We start from the raw sequence: 17,659 nt of genomic DNA on the forward strand, positions 1-17,659 counted from the left end.
AGCCTTGTCGAGCTGTATACAACATCTACTTGTCTATGCCCAGCGCACGGAAAGTCACTTGACAGTCAAAGACAGCAGACCTTGAATAATTATTAAATAATTTATTTGCAAAAGACACAATAGATGACAATATTATCAGGGCCTGTCCACATCTCCAGGTGACGACGTCGTAAACGTGGAACGGTACGGTAACGTGGCACGGTACGTTGACGTGACGTGTAAGTCAACGTAACGTAAAAATGCACGTCTTTTTTTTTCTTTCTCAGTTTTTAACAATAGTAAAAGCAGAATACGTATTGTGCGGTCCACATCTAAATCAGTAGTGAAGAATGTAGCAATTTTACAAGGCATGGCGAGTGGCGACGTACAATGTTGCTAATTGCTATAATATCCCTGATGTGCATTTTAGGTTACGTTAACGTAAATTTGCATGTCATGTCAACGTCCCGTGCCACGTTACCGCGCGTTATTAGTATTTTATTGTCAGCTTATTTTAGTTTATTGCAGTAATTCAAATTAAAATATTTTTGAAAAACAAAATCAGTCCAAAATTTTAATTTCATGAATAAATTCAATTTGTGTTTTTTTTTTTTTTTATATAAAATAACAGCATGATATGTATTCAAATAGAAATATTATAAGTAAAATGGGAAGTTAAAATCCAAAATTAAAACAAGACCATATTTTAAGAGTATCCCACATACCATGAAGGCTCAAGGCACTGCTTTTTATAAAATCAACTTTTCATTGTGAATTGTTGTATGGCTTTTACGAAATTATATTTTGATCGTATTTTTATGAGAATTGAAAAACAGTTTCGAAAGATATGTAGCAATGAGTTAATGTATGAAATTCTGTATACTCTATGACCACACTTTACATCAATCTTAAAAACATTTCAAACGGCAGAGTATCATAGTATGAATGGTAGCAACAATATTTCATCATAGTGCTACCTATGATTTGGTACAGGAACTCAATCCGAGGATTCTGGGTCTGCGTGGACTATTAACGAGGCAGCCATGTTTGACTGACATATAACCATGCACTACCTCCGCAACATTCCTCGAAGTTTCTTACAAGAGCTAGAGATTCAATCATGGATTTAAAATGTCCATATAAATGCAATAAACTTGATGTTAATTAATAAAATGATTAAGGGACTACCCTATGTGACAGAGTCTCAAAAAATAAAATTAAACATTTACCTTACAATTGCATATTAGTTTTTCAATAATTATCATTAGTTTCACAAACCGCATACTGAAAAATAATTCTAGTGAATACTTTATACACGCAATAATGTAATTGCAGTCACATCTTTAAAACAGAACTTTTCAATTATCACTTACGATATCAAAAATTAACATAGCTTTTCAGAAAAATCCACACATTAGTGTAAATTCAAAGTATCACAAAAATACTTCACTCTGTTATAGTAATCAAACACAAGGACCACTACGTGAAAAATTTATACTCCTAACTTGTTCGTAAATAATATACGCTAAGACTAATACTAATATTAATTGTGTATATACGATTAAACTTATATAGTTTCTATATAAACAGTACCAAAAAATACTGAAAAGGTGTTGTTTACGTCTAGGTATCTTTTCTAACTTACTTATTGCCAAAGTTACAGGTGGCGAATTAATTACATAGTTTATCGTTTTGGGAAAGGTATGCAACAGTTCAGTCATAGAGAGATCTCATGTCATAACTAACATGTTAAAATATAATCTCTGTTAATGGGCTCCACACTTTTGTCCGACACCATATCTTGTCAATGTCTGTACCAGGCGCCTTGTACCCTCGTTTGGAAATGAGAAACTGGTGTCACTATGTATGCTTGCTGTGGTTGTTGCACTACAGCCAGCGGAATAACTTGCTGGGCCATTTCAACCTGCTGTCCGCTGTCTTCGGAGACTCCCAGGGGCTGCATGTGTTGTGCAACTTGTTGTACTCCGCCTACTTGCTGCGATAATACTTGTTGGTGTTGACTCACTTGCGGCACCAGCATCTGCTGCTGCATGGACTGCTGCTGCTGCTGTTGTTGATGTATAACAACATGGCCCTGGCTCTGCATCTGCTGGTGCTGCTGCACCTGCACCTGCTGCACTTGTTGCTGCTGCTGCTGCTGTTGCACCTGCTGCTGCTGCGCCTGCTGCTGGGCCTGCTGCTCTCTCTCGTGATCCTCCTTCTTTTTCGCCTCCATAGCTGCCTTCTTGGCCTCTGCCTTTTCCTTCTCCTGTTGTATCCTAATAGGGTCCTTATTTTTATCGTAGGACATACATTTTCCGCTTCGGAATGGCACCATATCTTTGGGTAAGTCTTGCTTTTTGGTTGCAAACTTAACATGTGGGAATTGATCTTTCATAAACGCACGGAAAGTTGAGTAGCCCATCAATTTCACTCCGGGCTCTAATATTTCTCCGTATTCCTTGTAAGCTTCAAACAAGTGTTTCCTAGAGTCTCCCTGAATGATAACTGTTTTACTGCCCTTCTTATCTCCAGACGGATGCACATCTTTAGGTGAGGCGGCATGTTGTTTCAAGTATTCTTTCAAAAAATTTGTAGCATGTTTATAAATGTCTAATGTGAATGTGTTGTAAGGTTTCTTGCCCACATTTCCATGTATCCGTGGAGCGACGCCGTGTGTCATTACATGCTGTCTAATACGTTTAAGTTGGTAATGTGTAACATTTTCTAAATATAAAAATGCTTCGAGACAAACCTTTCTTCCCTGATACACATAACATGCTCTTAATCTCCTTCTCACTTTATGCCTCGATGTTTCAGCTGGATTAGCTAAACTAGCCATGGTAATCCCCATCAAGTACATGTCATGTTCACTTTTAGTCAATTCTGCAATATTGAGACGATGGCGATAAACTGCCTCTGGATTCAGGCCTCGATAACAGTTGTCTTTACAGTCACAACCTCTCCTCAGTCTTTCTTTGACCTGTAATAGTTTTAACAATAAATTAAACGATGTTTGATATTATAGAGAATTTTTGATTTACATAATACATAATCATAAATTCAATTGTATCCAAAAAGTAAGCAAAAAATAAGCACAGAAAGTAATTACAAAGAAGATACAGTCTGTCAAGAAAGTGAAGAATTTAAAAAGTGGCAACATCATAGTGTCATCCCTTTTTTCTTAGATTGATTTGAAAGGGATGACACTACGATGTTGCCACTTTTTAATTTCTTCACTTTCTTGACAGACTATAAGTACAGTAAAAACTTGATTAACCAGACTAATTATTGTTGTTGTTAGGCATTTGGTAATTTTAAAAATGGATATTCAAATAATCAAATGCAATATTATAAACAAAAGCGGGTTTGGTGCATATGTGTAGTATCATAATGTTTGTTAAAAACATTAAACAACATAATTTTACAGGAATCAATGTTTGTTGATAAATTAATTAAGAGATACATTTTCCAGTGTCCGTCTGGATAATTGCAAATCCGTATAACTGAGGGTTAGACAATCGAGGTTCTACTGTGGTAAGTTCTTGAGCTGTTACATGAATTGCTTTAAATTCGAGTTACAATTCTTTGGCATAAATAATTTTTCCTTTCAAAAATATTATTTATGTTGCAATATTGGTAGTAGATAAAAAAAATTATTAGAAAGTTCTTAAGCCAAAGGTGTGCAATAAAAAGTATACCTGTGCAGGATTGTCTTCCAACTTATTGTCCAAGACATCATCGTCACTGTCTGAGTCTGCCATTTTTTTCTTTTTTTTCATACCACCTTTCTTTTCCACCTTAGGTTTAGTATCAACATCTAATTCTCCACCTTCAACACCAGGGTCAAACTCTATACTGTATGACGCGGACATGCCTTGTATATTAGCATTACCATTCTCGACTTGTATTGTATGGCCTTGCCAGAGAACCTGAAAATTAAATAAAATATTGTAATATCATTATAGATAAGTATTTACATTTTAAAAATATTTATAAAAAGTTTGAAATAACTTTACCTGTTCCTGATGGCCATTGTAGTTGTGTTGTTGCATATTTTGTGGGCCCCCCAGCTCGAAAACTGAGTGCTGGCCCATGACTGGTGTATGCCACTGGGCACTCTCCCCATATTCCCCCCCACCGTTTTGATCCGCGGGTATAGCCACAATTATAGCCTCTTTGCTGTCCACGCTCCTCCGCTCAACCGACAGAAGCGAGTGCAGAACCTCACTCGCTTCCTTCTCCGCCGGGTTCACCACTTCCATCTTCTCGAAAGACATTTTCACCCGATGCTAACTACAAATGAACACAACTCATAATCATATGTACGTACTCACATACGTGTATCTGTATGCACTACGTACAATGGACACTGAACGCGACTTCAAACCCGCCCCGTCCGTCCACTTCAAGAAGTCACAACCAAACAGCATTTACAAGAAAACCGCGATAACTTTTCAAATTCATGTAAATAAACATAACAAAAACCGTGCAATTATTAACCTTAATCGCGTTTTTTAAGTTTCATTATCGCATAGCGGATCGAACTCCCGTGGAATATTGGGCCATATAGTCATAGCAAGTGAAGAATTTAACTTACCTTTTTCGCTTTGTATTCACAACTTACAGCTGTAAAAATGTATTCTACTTATCACCGGTGATCTGTTGATTAATTTTCTTCACTCCATTGTAACGTTACAGTCATAATAAAAGAGAAATAAACTATTATTTCACAAATCTCACGGAAGCAATATGGCGATTACACTTTCCGTGAATAAAATCGGAGGACGCCGTAGAACACGTCGTTAGTACAGTGCGCCGCCGCTAGGCAGCGTTGAAATCGATGTTTCCGTATCGACGCTCTTCGTATAGAAAACCGCGCCAAATTCAAACGAACATGTGGGAGGATTTTTATATTTAAACTTTGAAAACTATGATCACTCTTTTAATTTTATGTGTTTAAGGTTTAACGTGGTTTTACTATTTAAAATTCAAGTTTTAATAATTACGTAAGTAAGTAAATTGTTTCGATGAGACAAAGTACAAAGTACAAACGATACAATTTAACCGATTCAATGCGGCGCACCTTTTTGAAGACTTTCAGCCGTGACGGGCGGCGGCATACAATTTTCCCTTGACACGTGAGCCGTGTCATACGCCATAGAAGTAGATGACACGGCTACCGTGTCATCCGCCACGTTCAAAAACCTTTATGGTTTTTTTGGTTTTTACGCTTGTATTAACTTTATTTATTTACCGCTACGTTGTTTTGAGTTGATTTCGAGTAGTTTTACTAAGTGTAAACCTGAAAATGGCAGGTAAGCGATTTTTTTATTCAGATGTTGCAAACCTTTTGTAGGTTTCAAAGTTACAAAAATGAGTACCTACCTATAGATCTGGGTTTCTAAAGTAAATAATACGTTCGTAGATAAATTTAAAGAAGTTCGTTGTTAAGTTTTTTTAACCGACTTCCAAAAAAGACGAGGTGTATTCAACGATTACTCCGCCGTTTGTGAACCGATTTTCAAAAATTTTCTTTTGTTGTATGGGGTATTTGTTCCGATTGATCCGGTTCCGAGTTGGTACCATGTTCACAAAAGTGGTGATCTGATGATGGGAACCATGAGGAATCCAGGGGACTTCTTGAAAATCAAATGGGAACGTATGGTTATTTTGGTTTTATGGGATGTGTTTTGATCATATTATGCTACCAAAAAGTAAAATTTTGCACCATGGTATACCACGGTCCCGAAGGTGCTGAACAGAACTCCTGATTCCTTATAGATACGTGTTTGGGAGTTTCACTGTTGTTTAAAATACCAAAATCATAAGCTACTATGCTGATTACATTAATCATCATCATCAACACTACACCATGCATCATCAAATTATGACCCTGTTATTAGTACTTTTCATAGTCTTATAGATCGAGACTGATGTTTTTGATCATTATTCTGTAGTCTGTCTAATGATTTTAATATTATTTTGTTATTTTAAAGCATAATAGTATTATTTGAATTTGATGTTATGGCTACCAAGGTGTGTTGGTGACAATTATGTTAATAAAAAACGCCAAAACTGTGTAGAAAACCTTAAGAATAACTAAAAAGAGTAAAATTATTATTTTTAAACAAAAAAATTAAAACCGACTTCCAAGGTAAAAATAATAGTAATTTTCTAAACTGAACTAAAAAGTATTAAATAATAATTCTTATTCTGTACTCAGTATTTCTGTTCTCAATCTTCATAATTTTGAAGTCAGTACCAGTCCTATAAGTTGCAGTTACATTATTCTGTCATATACCTGGCGATTAGGTTAGCTGGCAGCTAGTTAGCCGGCGGGGGTCCGAATTTTTGTGATCAGAAATTTCGGATAGTGTACGGTGGGCTAAAAAAGGAGACAGCACCTACTTTTTTCAATTTACAGAATATTCAGAGAAGAAGCCTATAAGCTTGTTGTACGTAGAAAATTTAGACGGTTTTGTTCGGAGTAGAACCTTCTAAAGTGTAATTTGAGGGAGATACAATCGCTTTTTAAATGACACGTCACACGGCTCACGTGTCATACGCCACACGTTAAAAACCCATAAGACGCGGCTGCCGTATAATCCGCAATGAATGCACCTTTTAATAAAGGTTGACGGCCTCTACTTTTTTTTAATTCACAGAATATTCAGAGGCGAAGCCTATAGGCTTGTTCTACATGGAAAATTAAGATGATTTTGTTCAGAGTAGAACCTTCTAAAGTGTAATTTGAGGGACATACAATCGTTTTAAAATGACACGGCTCCCGTGTCATACGCCACACGTTAAAAACGCGTATGACACGGCTCCCGTGTCATCCGCACTGAATCGGTTAAGCTATAACATCGAACATGTCCTACTAAATTCCTATACGATCGGCCCACATAATATTTTGGCCTCCACCCACATTAAAAATCAACATGCCCAATGGTATTGTCCAACAAAGGATTATATTACAATTTATAATTTTACTAGATGTCCCGCGCGGCTTCGCCCGCGTAAATTAGAAATTTTACAGAATCCGTAGCTACATTTTCCCATAAAAAATATTTCCCCCGTTTTTCCCACATTTTCCTGAGTTTCTTCTGTCGTATTAGTCTTAGAGTAATAGTATAATATAACCTTCTCGATAAATGATGAGTCTTACTCGATAAATGATCTATCTAACACTGAGATAAGTTTTTAAATCGGACCTGTAGTTTCTGAGATTGACGCGTTCAAGCAAACCATACTCTTCAGGTTTATAATATTAGGTAGATATAGATTTTTTTTAATTATCGCTTGACAAACTCGAGTCTCGATCTAAAAGACTATGAAATGGTATAATATGGTAGTGATGATGATGATGATGATGATGAAGAATGTAATTTGCATAGTAGCATATGCTTTCTGTTCTTAAAACAACGCCGAAACTCCCAAACTTGTATCTATAAAGAATCAGGAATTCTCTCAGCACCTTCCGAACCACGGTATACCAGGTATATCTCGGTGCAAAATCTTACTTGTTGGTAGCATATGCTTAGAATACTTCTCACGAAACCGAAGTCACCATATGTTTTGAGGAGTTCCCTCGATTACTTATGGATCCTTCATCAGATCACCACTTTTCTGAATATAATACCAAATTGGGATGATACCCTATATACCAAAAGAAAAATTTTGAAAATCGGTTAACAAACGGCGGAGTAATCGTTGAATATAAGAAAACGAACATAACACCTCCCCCATTTTGAAAGTCGGTTAAAATTGTAGCCTATGTGTTATTTATTTAATATTTTAATCAGCACATGAATTGAATAACAAAATTTTTTTCAAATTAATCGTAGCACCATCTGTCAGGACAAACTAAAATTGAAATAGAATAATATTGAATGCGATGATAGCGCCGTCCGCCGGATCTAATGTAAAACATTCCAAAATCAACAACTCCTTATAAATAAGAAATTAATTGAAAAAACATTTTCCAGTAGACCAAACTGTAAATCTAAACCATTCTCGAATCTCCACGAACACACACAAAAAATTTCATCAAAATTGGTCCAGTCGTTTAGGAGGAGTTCAGTCACATACACACGCACACAAGAAATATATATATTAAGATAATAATTATGTATTACCAAATGTATGTTGAACTGTGAACATCGGACATTGCTGTCGTTCATAAAGTCGGATGCGGATGGATAATTATCCATTATTATTATTATAATAATATGTAATATGGAGCCGCGAAGAGTGGTGACTGGTGAGTGGTGACACTGACTTCATTCTATACTTAAGTACTTACTATTAATCTCAAACCAAAGCAAGATCAATTTATAATATTACTTAATTTACCCATCTTAATAATTTCATCTAGATTTAATGGAGCCTTAGATGAATGATTGGTCTCGACTCTCGCGCGGTCGAGCGCGCGCGCGAGACCAATCATTTATCTAAGATTGGAGCAATTATACCCTGGTTATGTAGGGTCTGTACTTAGTCGACTTCGGTTATTCCTCCATTATTTTTAACATAAAAACATAGATGTTAAATCGTAATAGTTTTATCGTTATATCGTTTTTTTAACGCTATCGGTAAAGAATTTACTATCGGATATTGGATAATGAGAATATGGTAACAGACGGACGGACAGACAGACACCGAAATAATATAATAGGTTTCCATACCTTTTTGGTTATGGAACTCTAAAAATCAATAATGCAACGTTTGCACTTGAAAGGAATCACTTACGAGTTACGATACCATGTGCATTACACAGTTAAGTACTTAGTTTAATATAATATGTTGTATAACTACAACCTTCTTATTTACTGGCTCAACCGAGCCTAGTGTTATGTATCACTAGCACATAAATACTGTAGGTGGTAGTATCATCAAGCGTAGGCGCTGTAAAAGATTTATCTTTTTAGATCATTCAGTGCGACCACATTAGACACAGTTTCTGTGCCGATTACACACTGAGATTATTTTATGACAAACGGCAGTCGGTAAGTAAGCGGCTATTCCTCGTAGCCTATATCTGCCTCTAGGATCTTCCCTAGAAATTTTCCTAGAATCTTAAAATAAGCAATCCATACTTCCATAATCCATGTCCATACCAGAGACCTCTATACTTAATATACTAATAATTATTATTATTATTGTGTTATAAATGCGAAAGTGTGTCTGTCTGTCTGTTACCTCTTCACGCTCAAACCGCTGAAACGATTTTGCCGAAATTTGGCATGGAATTACTTTGAGTCCCGAGAAAGGACATAGGATAGTTTTCGTCCCGGAAAAATGTACGGTTCCCGCGTGATAAACGAATTTTGTCTCAACGGAGTTGCGGGCGTCATAGCTAGTAGTTTTAATAAATGGCAGATTTTCGACAGAGTTGATAAGTATTTAGACCGTTAAAATTCGTTGCAGGCAGACTCTCAGTTATGGTTTAGGTACACACATAAAATATCAAGTTGTAAAAGGACGGGCAGGAATTAAAAAGAGGGTCCGCACCCAAGTGGAACAAAATAAAACAAGTTTTATGCTGATAGGCAGATGATGATTTTTTTCTCAGTTTTCGCTGTAAGTAATTACCTACAACAGGTATTTACAAGAAGCCTCATAGAAGCAACATTTTCGTTATTAAAACGTTGGGTAGGTACAAATAGGGGACAAATAGGTACAATATTTCAGAGAGCTTTCGTGCGATGCGTCATCAGTCATCACTCAGACACGCAATCCCCATTTCCCTTTGAACTTGCAAGTTGCAATTTGCAACATTACGGTGTGGTTGAAAAATTGAAAATTAATGAAATATCAAACAAAACCGATTTTATAAACAGCTAAGAAAACTTAATTAGTTTTCTGTGTTGCGGTATCCGTAACACTAACAACGAACAGCACGGCTTAGATCATCAATTTGCTTATTTGTCCCTATTTTCATAATTTAAGTCAAAGTAAATGAAACAATCAGATCTTTATACCTCACCCGAAGCTTGCAGCGCGACTGGCGCGCTTACGCCTTATCAGGCGTATGATTTGTTGCCGCATTTTTCAAGTACTCCGACGGTATCTAGTCGTAGCGCGCGCGCGAGACCAATCATTTATCTAAGAATCAGATATTAAAATTTGAACTCAATTTTTATAATATCTACGTATTATATTTACTCTAAGAAGTAAAAAGAATAAAGAGATTAGATTTCTGAAACAACTTAGCTTCCATTGCACATTGCACGAAGAATTTAATCGTGAAAACCCACTGACCTAAAAGGTGTAGCCTAGGAAAATGCACTTCCTTTTCCTTCAATTGTTTGCACACGCTAGGCATTATGTTTAGCTGGGTAGAAAGAACTTAAGCAATGTTTCTTATTTGTGCTCTATTTTTACTTGCAAGAAGCCAGAGTGCTTAATAGTAATTTTATTTATATGCTCCAGTAACCTGAGTATGCCCTTAGCCACTTAATACCATTAGATGAGTCAACGTGTCTGGTCGTACGAAAGTCTATTAGCAAAGCGATCAATGTCACTTTTATCGTTCCAAAAGTTCCTGGGTTTGGTCCTTCTGGCTTCTTCATGTATAAATTGATTTGTTTTCCAGTTGTAACACGAAACTCCGCAAGGCGCAACTTTATCATGTTTCAAATTATTTATTATTAAACTTGTATCTTAGATCTTTTTCAATTATTAAGAGGATTCCACACCGCCGTTTTTCCATACAAACGCTGTCCCCTGTTTCCTCCCTGGATAATGCCGGTAGAGTTATAATTTTTTTCCTGAATATCTATGGGCACTATTAGCATGTCCCTATGTTTTCTTTTTTTTCATAATTTAATTATTAAAAAAGATAAGAACGTCCAAAAACCCAAAAAAATGGCCAGATTTTCCTCTGTGTTCAAACACCCAGAAAACAAAACTGGCTAGAATATACAAAAAAAATAAAACATAGGAACACAGCTCAAGCCTTGCTTTAATTCTTAATGAAAAAATTACTAAAATCGGTTAAGTTTTGGAGAAGGAATCAGCGGACAACTAATCGAAGATTTCCTGTTCTTTTATTAGAACTTTTGTCGTGTTGTCTCTATCGCGCTCTGCGGTGGGAGACTTGAGATTGGTGAGACAGCAATACATTTTCAAATACCTATTTTCAATTTCTCTTGCCCCTGGTGTATCCTCTTAACCAACTTTCAAATTATCCTGAGACTACGACTTTAAAATTATGTATTTTACAAATTACAAACTACGATCTTTGATCTTGAATTAACTTTTTGCTTGGACAATTTTCAATTACTTATATTCATTTCAGATGTTATAAAATAATTGAGACAAGGATTAAGAAATATTTAACAATTTACAACTACAAACAGACCAGTGTAATGTGTTTAACGCAATTCAACTAGTAGCAATCCCCCAGGATATAACATTCAGTTAATAAGATACGTCCGTGAACATTTTAAAAATATAAATGCCGCGTTGATGAGCGAGGTGTTAAAATTTAGCCTACAAATAGAAGCCATTAAAATTAATGGCTTCTATTCTCTTCTTAATGATCTGAAAACATTTAAGAGTTTTAATAAAGGAAACCGTTTTAAAGGCTTCAGCCGAGCACAAGTAATGCCGAATGCCACTAATTTTACTTGTGAACTAAGCAAGCCAATGTCTGAAACGAAGATCTTTGCTTATTAATGAAATATCTTGAATCTTGATAAGTCTTTTGATCTTTGTATTTTATGTTTCAGCTAGAACTACCCTTATTCTCTCTGTTCGCTTTTCCCCCAAAAAATATCTGATAAGCAGCTCACTATCTGATATGTTGGAAAAATCGCTTGAGTGACCAAGACAAACATTGTGTAAGTGTAAGGTATCCATGGTAAATTAACAATGATCAAACTTGTCTACCAAGCGATTTTGCCAACCTTTTTATTAGTAAACCATCCAACCAATTAATTCATTTAGAGGATTAAAAATAATTGCGGGACTAAAATACCATGTACAAGGCAAATATTTTCATTGACGACTCTTCGATGGTGACACTCAAAATATATTCTAGTTATTTAAAGATGTTCTATTGTTTTGAACTGAATAAACAATGATGTTGATTGATAATAATAACTCCAGACGTCCTATGTTTATTTATAGTGCACATCAATAGGCTATACTATCTATTCATGACTACCTAGTATCTGATCATCATTTGCATTATACTGTACTCGGCGAAACATGGCGGTAGCGGTCATTGACTCCCTGTCAAAAACATGTAATTTTCTATACAAAGCCGCGATTGACAACATCTGGCACTTCATTGTCAATCGCGGTTTATATAGAAAATGACAAGTTTTTGACAGGGAGTCAATGACCGCTACCGCCATGTTTCGCCGAGTACAGTATAGACACATCGCTGATTGCTTGCTCCGACTTCGTTGTTTTTGTCTGCATATTCACTTCAATCGTTCAAGCCATGATATTAGGAGTATTATGACACATCAGTCATCACACAGTATTAAAATTCTGGAGCACACATTAAGTTTACCGAGTATTGGGTTGCGGTTAGTTTACAATTTTGTTTTACCCATGTTTGACCCATAAGCACAGAATATATATTAGTAGTACCAACCATAAGTTAGAATTGAAACAGCAGTTGACGAAAGATTACAATATTTCGGAAACAAGTCCCAAACCATAATAATATAATATTCTACTCACTGAACCAATAACAAAGCTAATTTGAAAGCTAAGTAAATCTATACAATGTATAAAAATAATTAAGTATGATTTTTTGTCTCTCCAAATAAGAGAGCCACTGAACCTATTTGCCAAAATTTAGTCTTGAATTAATATTCGTGGAAGTCCAGGGATTTTTCATACGGTGAGAAAATTTAGGACCTAAAGAGGGCTACAGCTATTACTAATCCAAAAAATTTAACATCATCCTTCTCTCTTCACATTGTGCACGCTCTATCTGTTGTCTTGTATCACATCTCTCTCCGTAGGGCTGCTGTAAGAAATTTCTTTTTTCCTGCAAGCAGTTCCTTTGTGTCGTCTTTCTATGTCATTTTTTATGTAAATAGTGTCTTGTGTGCAATAAATGTTAAATAAAATAAAAATAAAAATTCACACTCACGCCCGTCTTTCATATGCCAGGTGAAAAAGGACGACGCGGATTCATAGCCAAATTAGTTTTACTATGAATAATCTGCGAACTATAATGATTATGAAAAAAGTATTTTCAGCAAATTTAGGTTTTATTAAAAAATATTAATATTTTTTAATACTTATCTAAAAAGGCATTGATAAAACCTAAATTTGCTGAAAATACTTTTTTCATAATCATTATTCGAAGTTTGCTGTCTTACCTTAAGGTAAGACAGCAAACTTCGAAGATCCAAGCAAAAATGTGTCTAAAACAAGGTTTTTTTGTAAAAAAAAACTATCGAGCATTATTTCAGTAATCGTGTCTTCGTCTTGAGCATTTAATCTTCATGAACTGAAGTTACTTGTGTGAAAAACCTTACAGATTTTGAGAGTATGTAGTCAAGAGGATCAGGTGCATTCTTAACTGATACGAAGGTCACGTCATCACACAGTACACACGTTAGTATAAAGCCTGTTGTATAAAAAACATCAGTAATGTAAACGCAAAAAGCTGCCCAAATCTGTTAAAAATTTCATCAATTAAAACAAAATAATTATTACTTAATGTATTCGATACTCATTTTATAATACTAGATGATGCCAAAATTAGTTTATAGCGCAAGAACCGTAAATTTTTTCGGGATAAAAGTATCCTATGTCCTTTTCCAGGACTCAAGGTATCTCCTTGCCAAATTTCAGCAAAATCGGTTGAGCGGTTTGGCCGTGAACAGGTAACAGACAGACAGATAGACATACTTTCGCATTTATAATATTAAGTATGGAATTATAGATTATATCCCCTAGCAGTGAGTTAAGGTATAGGTCTACCAGAATTCAATTTTCGACAGCAGATTTTAAAAAAATATCCTTGATCATTGGTTATATTTGCATGTTTAACACAGAATCAGCCGCTACAAGAAAAAAATGATAAGAATTTTCTTACAATTACCCCGGGAATTGCTAGAGTCAATTTATTTTCTCACCTTTTGCCATCAGATTCTGGTAACGGTGCAACAAATTCACATAATTTAGTAACGGTCGATAGGTAGTTGATAATACTATCACAACAATTACTAGAAGACGTGCTATATGTGAAAATCAATAATGTGTTGTAAATAAATTACGAAATAGAGGCAGAGGTAGTGCGTAGTGCGTACAGCGTAGTGCGTACGACATGCCCAAGTCGCATGTTGGTTGAAATTTCGTTGTAAAAATGTCTTTTTGGTATTTAATCGATACCACGCGATTAGTTCAACATTACAAATTCATATTACCTATACTCCAGTTTTTTCCCATGTACTTTTACTAAAATGCTATGATTACAGCTTACAATCTCAACTATTCATCACCGTCGACTGTGCCCCACGGCGCTACACGCTGTTTAGAAGTAAAAATAAATTAGTACGGTCTATAATAATTTCGGATATAAAGATATTTTTCCGCATTAAAATTTAGCCTATGTGTTAATCCAGGATGTCAGCTAACTCCATACCCATCAAAATCACTTGAGCCATTTCAACGAGAAGAAGTAACATACACACTCAAAAAATTTCGCATTTATAATATTATCAGATTCAATATTCAGTAAGTATAATATCAGTTTTGAAGTGGGAGAGCCATGTTTCGGCACGAATAGGCCGGCTTGACTGCAGAAATACCACGGGCTCACAGAAAACCGGCGTGAAACAGCGCTTGCGCTGTGTTTTGCCGAGTTTACCGGAGGCCCAATCCCCTACCCTTTTCCCTTCCCTACCCTCTCCTATTTCCTTCCCTACCCTCCCCTATTCCCTTCCCTACCCTCCCCTATTACCCTATTCCCTCTTAAAAGCCCGGCAACGCACCTGCAGCTCTTCTGATGCTGCGAGTGTCCGTGGGCGACGGAAGGGTCTTTCCATCAGGTGACCCGTTTGCTCGTTTGTCCCCTTATTTCATAAAAAAAGTACTTGCTAAGTATAATTATGATGTTTAAAATTAAAATAAATCTATTCCAATTTCTAAACATTGCGTGTTGCTTAGGCATTTGCATAAACGATGTAATTCTTAAATCTGATAATAATTAAATCTTTTATTGAGGTGCGAAAACCTAATGACTAGTAAGTAGTGAAACTAACACAGCTGCTGTTTCTCGTACCCAGATGTCACGAAACTTGAAAGTAGCGGTCATTGCAGCAATGAATAATATTATTATGATGATGTTTACTTATAATCAGTTGACAGTTACATAAATCCCGATTCAAGCATTTCAAGCATCATTCAAGCAAGCATATTAACAAAATTAAAATATATAATAGCTTAAAATATATATCATTATCTTACTCAATTGGTGCTATTTTGCCTATTGTAAATAAATAGCTTTCATTAAAAGTACTCTTAACTCTTAAAGTACTACATATTGCCTTCATAAATCGTAGAAACAAGTAAATGTCGCAGAAACAAGCGAAATCACAACAATAATAATAATAATTGTCAATTTGTTTTAAATTCATTTAAAAAAAGTGATTCGACAATATTATAAATTTATTGGTGTGTTGTTGCTATTGGTATTTGGGTGGTAGTGCTAAGTTCCATACATTTGTGCCCATCGTCCTTTCTTTTGTGTGTAGTATCATAATTCATGGTATGCCAAAATATTATTTTATTTATATTAAAGGTATCCCTACCAATCTCGCCAGATCTATTATGTTAAATATTTTATATTAATACTAGCTGTTGCCCGCGACTCCGTCCGCGTGGACTTCAGCTTATAGCGCGCGGTAGTTCCCTTCATAGAGTAACTTATATTATAGTAGGTAGTTCCCAACTCCCGTTGAACTATGTAGATTGTAATTTGTAGGCTACGAATAACAAAAACTATTTGTAGGCTACATTACTGCAAATTGCAAAATTAATAATTTGCACGACAGAGGTGTTTCCGCGGTACACTTACTTCAAACTTCAATGTTTAGGTACACTTTACAGACAGACAGACACATAACACATACAACGCCCCTATTTAAACGTAGAATAGAGGGTTAAAACTTATAAGCTGGGAGGAGGGGTCGAAGTTGAATATCAACGTTCAACTTTTCTTAATACTTCGAATATCCGTAACAAGAAGCTTCATCCTTACCACCTCTTATAGTAACACTTTTGAGCAAGCGATAGCGCGATGTAGGAGACGGCACGGCGCCATCTATTATGAATTTTTGGAACTAACTTAATTTGACCAAATTTACGCATTTTTACCCCCTTACATCCCTTTTTTCCAGTTAAAAAGTAGCCTATGTCCTTTCTCAGGATTTAGACTATCTGTACAGCACAAAATTTAATTACAATCCGTTCGGTAGTTTTAGCGTGAAAGCGCTCGACAGACAGAGATACTTTCGCATTTATAATATTAGTATAGAAGTATAGATAGACTAAGGTTAATAAGGATAAAAAAAACTTTATCTAAGGTAAAAAAAAAGTTGTATGTAATTTTTAGTGATTTTAGGACGTTTAAAAAAATAAATTTGACATAACTTGACGATGTTGACACATGACATTGATTACCGCGGTGTTTTTTGACCCAAACAATTATTATATTTTTTGTTTTTTGAAATGGATGAAATTAAAAATATACTTAGCTGGATTTTAAGTTAAGTTTTGTGATGAATAAAGGCACGCCAATTGTAATAAATAAAATTCAGTAAGTAAACAACTTTTATGTTAATATTATGCTTATGCAGATTTTGGTATAATTTAGTAGTAAGTCATTAACTTACTACTAAATTATACCAAAATCTGGTTGATGTGTACGTACTCTGTACTACATAGTTCGTACTCCGTAGATACTCAAGAGCCAAGGCAGATCACGATATTTTTATCAAGTTTGGTGTTTATACACGGGGTAAGTAGGTAAGTACTTCGTACTTTATTTTAATAAATTGTTAAGATTCTTCTAGTTACAGTAAAAACATGCTAAAAATGTAAACAGGACTCACCACCGCTGGTGGAGGAATCCAGCGTAAAACAACTGCTTCTCGACTTCACCATAGAACCAGGTATGGGACCATCGGGCCATTCCATTTTCTCTTCCATAGCTTTTGACGCACTCTTCTTGAATTGCTCCAAGAAACTGTCTATTTGTGTCTCTATACTAGTCGGAGATGTAGCCATCGTGAGGACCGAAACACCGAATCCAAAAACAAACACTACGCTTTTAGTTGCTACCACATTTTGCTTCGCATTAATTTATTCCGCTTTTCACAATTCCCCAAAATAATCCGGAAATTAAATAGCTTCACGTAGGTGTACATTTTTTACGTAAAAAATGTCCATCGACCCGTTTCCGCGATATTTTGTTGTTAAGACCGACCTGTCACGGGCGCGAACGATTATTGGACAGTGAAACAATTTTACTACGAATACCGTTAGCTAGAGCGCCGAGCATAATAACGACACCCACCGACATCTATCGATCGGCATGAACAGCTGGTGGCCGGAGATGCCAGACACAAGAGCGTTGGTGTTGACATCCGTAAAAAATTAAGTAATAGCTTATTTAATTACTTTTTGATTTTTCGACTTA

The 17,659-nt window shown here is 35.7% G+C and overlaps 2 protein-coding genes across 7 annotated transcripts in view; both read right to left on the reverse strand.

Annotated features, from left to right (window-relative positions):
• Positions 1–17,535, reverse strand: part of LOC121730600 (guanine nucleotide exchange factor DBS-like) — a 116,433-nt gene extending 98,898 nt beyond the window's left edge. For 3 of the 6 annotated variants that reach the window (XR_006036132.1, XM_042119710.1, XM_042119714.1), the window contains exon 1: positions 17,073–17,535. Coding sequence is in view for 5 of the 6 variants with exons in the window: in XM_042119710.1 (XP_041975644.1) it covers positions 17,073–17,247 (175 nt within the window). In the remaining variant the exon portion in view is untranslated. The remainder of the gene's footprint in view (positions 1–17,072) is intronic. The other 3 variants (XM_042119716.1, XM_042119717.1, XM_042119711.1) reach the window with 2 other exon arrangements.
• LOC121730603 lies at positions 614–4,785 on the reverse strand. Its single transcript, XM_042119718.1, has 4 exons — positions 4,580–4,785; positions 3,999–4,275; positions 3,681–3,911; positions 614–2,962 (listed from the first exon to the last, which is right to left on the reverse strand). The coding sequence occupies exons 2-4, from the start codon at positions 4,257–4,259 to the stop codon at positions 1,784–1,786; spliced, it is 1,671 nt and encodes a 556-aa protein (XP_041975652.1). The 5' UTR covers positions 4,260–4,275; positions 4,580–4,785; the 3' UTR covers positions 614–1,783.
• Positions 17,536–17,659: the final 124 nt, after the last annotated feature.

The sequence above is a fragment of the Aricia agestis genome, chromosome 9 (assembly GCF_905147365.1).
Source record: "Aricia agestis chromosome 9, ilAriAges1.1, whole genome shotgun sequence".
NCBI classification, from domain to species: Eukaryota; Metazoa; Arthropoda; class Insecta; order Lepidoptera; family Lycaenidae; genus Aricia; species Aricia agestis.